The sequence below is a fragment of the Malurus melanocephalus genome, unplaced genomic scaffold (genome assembly GCF_030028575.1).
Source record: "Malurus melanocephalus ecotype Western Australia unplaced genomic scaffold, MMel_1.1 scaffold_863, whole genome shotgun sequence".
Taxonomy (NCBI): Eukaryota; Metazoa; Chordata; class Aves; order Passeriformes; family Maluridae; genus Malurus; species Malurus melanocephalus.
In genome coordinates, this window is record NW_026624095.1 from 144,937 (window position 1) to 154,687 (window position 9,751).

The window sequence follows — 9,751 nt, forward strand, 5'->3', positions numbered from 1 at the left end:
TCACCTAGCTCTGGGTGATTKTTGTGAAAAGCAGACATATGTAACTATAAAACAGTCTGGCAAGATTCACCATTTAAAATGAGATTTAATCAGRAAGAAAATACTGCAATTTCTTTATATACCCCACGACCTTTTTCTGCCTTGACTGCTACACCCATAGCATTAGCAGTCTATATACAAAAAAGAGGATGACTTTGGTTCTGAGAAACAAACAGTATTATTTCTGCTTTGTATATGATGTATRTTATGTGAGGGAAGTTTTGCTCTAAAGTTCTCTTGTAAATTTCTTAAACACATTTAATTTCTTAAACAATGCCATTTGGAGCAGAAAGATCTCTTATTTCTAATATAGGGTAATTATTTCTATTTTATGAATGACAAATAACATTTCAGGCACAGGAAATGAAAACAGCAAATTGTAGTAACCTGATGCTTATCAAAAATAAACCTTATATAATTTTAATATAATATGTAATTAGTTGAAATAAATATATTGCTATATATATATATTAGTTCATCTTGAATAATGAAAAAATGTCACGTATAGGTGGTGACACTTGTGYTGAAGTCTCTAAAATAAGGGAAAATACTATTAACTGGCATTACTTATTTTCCAATGTTTGGCCTTTTAAGTGAAATCAAAGAGTTGTTAGAAACATCAGAAATTACTTCTTCTCTATAAATCAATTCATATAATTTAAATTTTATGTTTTAAGAGGAAAAGAAACCAGCCTGATTACATAAGCTTTGCATATTGCAAAGCGTTTGCACTGCTCCAGGTTTCACTTCCAGCAGTGCTACAAATATAAATGCATGCACATTTTAAAAGAACATTTACAACTGGAAAAGTCAGSCACTTAGGAAGACAAGAAATGTCATAATAAATATCTGATGTTGATTTAAATATCTCAGTTGATTTAAAGACTTAGTATTTGAAGGAAGAAATTGAGTTTAGTATCATTCAACCACTGTTGTGTTGGTGCTGAATACTATAAAGAGTTKGAATCAGTTTCTCACTTCTGAGGACAGAATAGTATAAGATGATTATAGGATTATTTCTCTTTTCTAAGCTGTTTTTCTTCTGTTTTTGCATGGAGAAAGAAAGATTTGTATATGGTGTTACTTTATACCTCTAGAACCAATAATCCTGTAGAGGTCAAAGAAAATAGAGGGCACGATCTCTCCTCCTTAACAAAAGACAGCATAGATTTCTCACATTTTGGCTCTGTTCAGCACAAACTCTCTAAAAGAAATAGAAATCCTGCAACATTATTTTTATCTCTAAAAGAAAAATCCCTTTGTGGTTTATAATAACATGAATTATACTATTTTATTTATATAATAAATAAATATAAATTATATACATTTATGAAACATAAATAGAGGTACCATTTTATATAGCTTTGTACTAGATGTGTGAGCCCCAGACACAGGCATAATCCTGTAGTCATGTCCTAGACAGCTCCCTRTGGAGATAAGTAATCATTGTAGCTTTTGGTTTCGAGGCACTAATATTTTTATGCACTGTACCTAAAATGCCTCTGCCTCTAACATTACACCCTGCTTCAGAGAAAAGGAATACAAAGTCATCTACAAAACACAGGAGGGAAAGAAAAAAAAACCCTCAGCATACTCACTTTTAAGGTGATTATGCTGTTGATCAGCCCAAGAAGTACTACTTCCACTTGTTTCATCTGTGGAGTTGTAAGACAATCTGGGCATTCTGCAGAAAAAAAAAATCACAATTATTGACCATAAAGAGAAAGTTGTTGCTGATTTTCCCAGCACTATGTGACACTAGACATCTATCTTAGCTCCAGCGTGCTCAGATTATCCTCATTGAAACCAACCTGTCACATGAAAACACTCTGTAAACAGCATTCAGACCAAACCTTTTGAAAGACATGGTCTATTGTTCAGCAGTTTCCTAAGGAAACCACATTTATGTAGTTACAATGACTCTGCTGCTTTTCACCCTGTGCTATCACCTCTAAAATTTATTTTGGTCAGTTTTGGCTGGGTCAGATAACTAGAAACTTCATCTGCAAAGCCTTTTAGAGCAGGAGAGGGACTTTCTTGCTCTGTTGAAATATCCCAAATAAGGATAAGATTGAAGTAACCTGACCTTGGCTGCTACTAGAAACAAACTCACATGGGAGAGCTTCAAGTTAAAGTTCACAAGAAGGCATGAACCCTAAACAAAGTGCATGAATGCAAATCATTGTGTACAGTCAGAAGTGTGTGGAAGTGTTGGGCTTTGCCTCTTTCTTCTCATCTTATTTCATTTTACTGTCATTCAGTACATGAAATGGTTTGAACTTTGATGGCAGAGAGAGCACAAAGGTGAGTTTAGTGTTCCATCCACTCATGTCTGTGGAGCACCTTTTTCCAAGAATAGATCTACTGCTGGCTCTTTATTCACTTATAATATTAGATCCTTTACCAAACCTTTTTGTTACCTTTTACCACTGTTTCCAAACTTTTGGGGGGTAAGATCAGTAGGGCTTTTAGAGATTCCCATGAGCTGCTAAACTTATTTCAAATCTCTATTAAGTTGCACAAAATAATGTTACTCTCTTAATTACAGAGACCACAGTGGTGATCTAATCTATGTTAGATGACATTGAAAACACTGAGCAAGATGTGACTAGTTAATAAATGTCACATTTGCAGTCTTCCTCATTCCTTATTGCTTTCCTCACAGCCAGATTCATTGGTTGAACTATATGGTGTGAATTAATGCAGCTGTAGTGAAGACCTCATATCATGAACAAATTATTGCAAAGTGGTAACTTAGTAKCCAAAACAAGCACACAACATTATCTACAAAAACAATATAAATAGCCACAAGCCTGAAACAAGCATTACCTAGGGAAGAGCACAGCCACGTTGTCCAATATAGTGTTCTGTATGTATGTAGGAGTTATCATAATAGATCATAAAATCAGTGTTTCACAAACAGGCACACATTATTTAAGTACAAATTTTAAGTGTAAATATGCTGAAATTCAAGACATATACTTCTGTCTTTTGACTCATTGCCAGTGTCTGAAAACAAAGTCCCAGACTTGTACTTTGTCTCCATTATACAAGAGAAAGTCTTTAGCATTGTTATTGTAAGGTTATTTTAGGTCAAGTTCTTGTTTTAATAGAAAAATAAAATAGGAAAAGGAAGAGTTCAGGGACAACCAGAGATATTATCTTTGTATAAGTTCTGTTTTTCAGTCAAGGAATTGCTGCAGAAAAATTCTGTTGCTGCATAGTTGAGATTTGTGGTTCAATGCTATATTTCTGTTAAACTTATTTTAATCAGGTAGACACTAATTCTGTTCTTTTTCCATTAAGATTTATCAGAAACATGATAAACAGGCTCTGATTTTTCTCCATAATGCACACATATGCAATATGAATGTAGATATATTCCCATTGGCCTCAGCAATCGGCTGTTGGAATTTTCAGCTTGAAGTATGGTCTCATTTTGTGGTCAGAGTCACAGTGTAACATATGTGGACAAGCCTTTCTCAGGCTTATTGTAGTGAATAAGATGAGAAACAGTCCTGAGTGGGAAGCTGATAAATTTGATTATCACCTCTTTTTCGATTACCTCCTCAAATTTGATGCTTGTAGTAGGTCATAACAAGCCAATTTGAGTAGAGAAAAATATCCTATTTACAAAATAAAATCTAAAAAAATATTACTCCAGATTAGAATGCTACTACAACCAGCAATGTGGTAAAAAATACCCATGTGTTGCAGTAGAATAATTTTTCTTTGGTATCATTCATTATTATTTCATTGTCTTTTGTGAAGAATAGTCCAACTAAAATCAGTTGCAAGAACATAAAAAGTTAAAATATGAGTATTTGCAGGAATTAAATTGAGAAATGGCAATGTGAAGGCACACAGATTTCTGTACCAGTTAAATATAAGTGATTGTGGTGTATTAATACCCACTTTTTCTTTCCCTTCCTTTAGTTGTTACAGACCTCCATGTACAGTGCGAACGAAACGCTGCGATGCTGGATTTTATTTCAGTGAAGAAGTGTGCCGCTGTGTACCTACATATTGGAAAAGACCACTCATGAATTAGTGAAGAGAGCACTACTTGCTATGTTGGTGTACATTTTTCCAATAGACCAAAAGAACAAGAGACACTTTGCTAATATTTGGAATTAAATGTTCACCAGAGACCCTGTGGGGCTTTCAGRGACAGACTTGTGCTTTTCTCAAGATGTGGAAAGCAGATGTAGAAAACAACTGGGGGTCATATTTTGTAAAGAACTCAATAAGGACTTATTTTCTGTCAATGACCAAACAGCCTAGGTTCTCCTTCCTGTGATTTTTTTTAAGAGATAATGACTATATAATTTATTTCCACTAAAACCATTGACGAGCATTTCTGTTTATAGCAGTAACAATTGTTAAAGCTCACTGTGATCAATATTTTTATATCATGCAACGTATGTTTAAAATAAAATGGAAATCGTATTATATAATGGTGAGAATGTTTAATCATCTGCCTTAAAAGGAGCTCAGATTCTGCTCTAGTTTCAAGGGTCTTAACAGGGGTAAAGGCATTTAAGAGAAAGCACTTTTATGAAGGAAGACTGCAGACATTTTCTCGTACCTGTTTAGTGTGCCGTTTGGAATAGACTTGTTCTGAGGGTTTCATGAGCCAGTGGTATTTCTGGAGTGTCTCTAGACTGAAAGTAGCCAAAAAAGGTCCAATCAATAACAATGAGAACATTGGAGATCCTGAAATTGCCCAAGGACTGTGTTTAAAGCACAGCAGCAACCACTCACATTCCAATATATTGACCTCCTATTTTATGTCTTGGTGGCATTCCTAAGGAAAAATATTAAATAAAGTCTATTCAAGGTTATCAGAATCAAAGTGGAAATACTAACACCGCTTTTTATTTAGTGCTATAGCCTGGTATTTAGTGTTAGAACAGGCTACATTTTAAATTTTACATCTTAATCATTCAAAATGCTTTGATTAGTTTTACTCTTATGTTGTCAGTCAGATCTCTTAATCAATGTATATGGCTACAAACATATGTTGAAGGGGAAAAATGTATATTCCAATAGGAACATGAAAGGTCTTATACCAGTCTGCTGTGGATTGACACAGTCTCTTYATTAAAAAAGTATCTCTTAGAAAATGTGAAATCAAACATCTGCAATTTTAAAACAAGGTAAGATTTTTAATTCCTGAAACTGAGTGTAAGTTTCTTTTAATTACTCAGTCCCCATGGTGGATTGAGGCAGTTTAATAGGATAAGAGATAGTTTAGGAGTTCCCACTTCCCACTGTATACCTGGTCTGCTCAGTGTTCTTCCTAAGAGGACAGCTATTTAATATCCAAATAGGATAATAGACTGAATTTAAAAATACTGAACAATGTCTGTATTACTATATTGGTTCAGCAATCATATGGATGTAGAAATTTGGATGACAATTTAACACTGATGTACGACTTTAGCTGTTATAAGCAACTCACACTTGCCATCAGTAGGATTAGTGGTCATGCAAATCATAAGTGTCTAAATTGGCAATGTCAATTAATAACAGCCAGGGATTAATGATAAAACTTAATTCAGTATTAACAAAAATCCTGGCATCCACTTCTCTAGTTTAACTGCTTGAAAGAAGCGTAAAACCACTTAAGAAATCAATTAAAAACAAACTTTTATGAAGACTTGAGAAAAAAAAAACAGCTGTAGGCAAAGCTTTTAAATTTCTATCTCAGCCCAGTACAGAAGAGAGGCAGTGAAGAAAAGGACAACCCAAATCTGGTACCACTAACAGAGCCTACAGAAGTACGTATCTAACAGACAAAAATTGTAGTTGTGGTTACAAAGAAGGAGGGCACACATGACAGCAGAACAAAATCTACATTCCATCAAGTAATTCCATACAGATTATAAAAAGTGCATGTTACAATACTATGCAAATAAAAAATCCCAAACCCTACTAAACTGAGCAATGATTGCTTCGCATGTCTAAAGTGTTTTAAAGGGTTCATGAAAACAGCTCATAAACCCACTGTGGCTAAGCAGATAGTTTCATTTCTACTGAGGGAGCGTGCCACACTCTAAAATGAAAAAGTCAATCTGAGTAGGGAAGGGAAGATGGGAAGTGGAGAAATGARACAAATGATCAAGAAGCTTCAACTTTATCACAAACGTCAGCATTCACTAACAATTACTTTCTTGAATGCATTTTTTTYCCCGTTTCTTAACTTCCCGAGTACTGAGACTTTTGGACATATATTATGCTAGTCTCAAAGTAAAACTAAAATTCAGAGAAAGCAAATTCTTGACTCGTAAAAGTTACCACAAATCAGGTTCATGTCTGAACAAAGTGACTATTTAACCTTTCTCGAAATTATGTAGATGCACAGAATAATACATGAGAGCAGTTGGTAACATTTTCTGATAATCAGGCTCTCCAGTTCTACTTTCCATGAAAATAATGACATGAAAATGTATTATAAACAAGAACACAGATATCGGAATTATTATCATTAGTATTAGATACAGACTCTACAGATTCTATGTGATTTATCTCCATGCTGTCATGAAACAATCTGTACAACAGGTCTTCTTTGCATATATTACATGAAGTGGCTTCTAGATCTACACCATTTTCAGTTTTGAAGTGATATTTGATTATGATCTTGAAATTTTYATCTTAAAATCTTAATATTCTTAAAAAATGTAAAAATATATGCTGAAAAGGAACTTTTAAAAGCTGATAATTCTATATTCAAGTTATTCTGCACTACCTCCAAATAAAAAGCTTTTATTGTTATTTGCCTAGAACTTCTGTACCTTGTACAAAAGTTACAAGGTGCTTGGGAGAGGGAGAGTGCATGCATGTGCAGTAAATCACATTCAATAGTAAACAGACTTATGCTTGCATTTCATCAGGAATTTACAATGATTTCTGTACTCTTTCAATATTTTACTCTAAGGAGACCATAAATTACACAGACTAAGCTCTCCTTACCTGTAATACAGAGGGACATGCTGTTTACAGTACGAGTGTTGGCAGTCAGCTGACATGTTTGTTTAATTCACCGTGAAGAAGTTGATAGTAAATCAGTTCCCTTAGCTCTATTTGAAAGACCAGCATGAAATCTTGCATATGTGCTGTATCATCTTGAAAGGCTCAGTGTTAGCACTGTTCTCAGTATTCTCRTTTTCGGTTTTTAGATCTCAGTTACAACTCCAGATGTTCTTGAATTTTAACATGTCTCTCATGTTTTTTGAAGCATAAGCAGCTATCACATCTATGCCAAAAGACAGGCATGGAATCATTTATGCAGCTCATGAACAGATTAGCCTGAGGAATAGATTATGTTCTTTTAAATATTATTTATTTTATATTTAAGAGTATATTCTTAAAAGATTGTGATTATAAAATATATTTAATTTTGCATTATTTTGAGGTAAAAAAGATTGCTTTCAGGTAGAAAAGTTTAAAGGTGGCCAATTCAGAACTTTCAGAAATTTTTAATTTTAGAAATATGACATATAGTAATAATTCTTCATATTATAGCATTTTTGCTTCCTTGAAAAAAATGAAAATAATCATTGATAATTTATTTAATAACTTCTTTTTGTTCTCTTTTTTTTTTTCACTGCAGATAAAACTAATGGGAAAGAACACAGGACAACCTTCTAATTGAGTGATGAAATAATTAAATCAAATGGACCAGGTATTTAATTTCAGGTATTTAATTTTTTTTAATTAAGCAATATTAATGGCTAATAAGAATTAATAAAAATAGGCCACTTTTAAACAGGTTTAAGAGTCCACAATACACCAGAGTTCTTAAAAGCTCTGGAGAGATCAAAACATTTCATTGAACATATATCTGGTCTCATCTATACTTTCATGTCCCGATGTTGTAATGCTTTTTTCTGCCCACATTCCATTACATGATCACCAATTTTACAGCTGCAATTTCCAAAGTTTCAGTAATTTATTATAAAAAAAAATAAAATTTTATCTGTTGTCTAAAGCTGTGATTCAAAGGACCTTATTTCAGCTTGAGAATGTATTAAATTGCAAAGAATGGTGCATTTCTGAAAAAATAATAAAAATCTTAGAACAATTCTTTGCTCTTTTGTATAAGCATTTCTACTTCTGGCAAACAATTATAGAAACCTCTAATAATTGTGTATTATCATGTGTTCCGTTTTCTTCTCAGCAAAAGCCTGTCATGACAATAACGTCTTGTAGATTCAGATATTTTTCCTATTCCTGGGTAAGGGTATTATATGGATTCCTGACAGACACTGACCTTTCAGCTGAGTTTCAGCAAACTCTGTATCCCTTTTCTACATTTATAATCAGCCATATGTGGTTGCTGAACTCTTCCCCTTTACCCCCTTTCTCAACTCTAATTACTTCTCTTAGATTTCTGGACCATATCTCAGTCTCCCCATAAGAATATCTGTATTTCCCTGTCAGCCTTTCTCACATATCACTGTTAACTCTAACCTTTCTATTTCCCTTTTATATCCGATCTCTCACTAAAAATAGCATTGCTTTCCTCTCTATTATCATTAAGACCTCTTTCTTCTCTACCTTAAATAATCATGCCAACATGGGGATTAATTTGATTTTAGATACCTAGTCTTCACTAAATGTATATGAAAGCAAGTGTTAAAAGTAAGTCTGAAAATTCACATTCCCAATTTGCATATGTAATCTGTTGAAGCAAATAATAATAATAATAGAAATAATTGCAGTTGAGAGCTCTCCAAAGCAAACTTGCAAAAAAAGTGGCATATGCATTGATCACCCTAGCAGATAACAGTTGACACATAAAGGATCATTTATAAACAAAAAATCTAATTTATAATATCTCTCTCCTTATTAAAAAAACCAAGATTTAATTCTGCTGGATTCTGGATACTACCCCTGCAGTCTAAGAGTGCACTCACCCAGCCCAACATTTTAACCTGGGCAAAGAAATGATCCCTCTGCTAGGTCTTAGAGAAGTATCTGGTAATGTCAGATACTGCAGCCCAACCTTTCCAAATGTGTCCCATAACACATGATCTCCTCAGTACATATTAGGAATGACTTAGAGAAAATGGGATTTTTTACCTACTRTTATACAATGGGTAAGAGAACATATGTTCAGCTTTTTGTAAGAAAGTGTGTTTTAAGTAGTATTACCTGAAGTTAATTTAATGTAAAATGGTGCATCAAGTCTCTCTTAATTTCTGTCATCTTTTAGCTTTACCACTTAATTTCTTGTGCAATCACTATGTAGGGGTTTCTCTCCCACCATTGTTTCTGTAGTTGTTAGTTGATTCCCTGTTCATCCCCCCACTTCCAAAACTGAGACCAGCTGCTGTTTGCTCCTGGATCATACCACAGCCAGTGTTCTAGCATCCAACCTCTCTTATATTTTTTCTGCCTGCTGTCATAGTAAGCTACCATAAAGAAGGCCTGAATGTAGCATCACATAGTTTCTCTCCTTATAAAGCAGGTCAGACCCAAAATTGAGCACAATGGTTTAAAACTTCAGATATTTACACTGCAGGACTGATATTTAGCATCTTGTCTAATGAGACTCACCTTCTCTTTGATAAGATGGGATAATGAAAATCAATCTTCCCACTATTCTATATACAGGTTCTTCCACTTTGAATTAGATATTGAACAATGGAGATCAAACTCTCAGCTCTGGCCTGTATAGTGATTTTCTAAATTTGTGCAGATGGAT

At 33.9% G+C, this 9,751-nt stretch overlaps 1 protein-coding gene across 1 annotated transcript in view; it reads left to right on the forward strand.

Annotated features, from left to right (window-relative positions):
- VEGFC (vascular endothelial growth factor C) overlaps window positions 1–6,640 on the forward strand; it is a 70,812-nt gene extending 64,172 nt beyond the window's left edge. The window contains exon 7 of the mRNA XM_057385745.1: window positions 3,976–6,640. Coding sequence (XP_057241728.1) covers window positions 3,976–4,090 — 115 coding nt within the window. The 3' untranslated portion in view covers window positions 4,091–6,640. The remainder of the gene's footprint in view (window positions 1–3,975) is intronic.
- The last annotated feature ends 3,111 nt before the right edge of the window (window positions 6,641–9,751 follow it).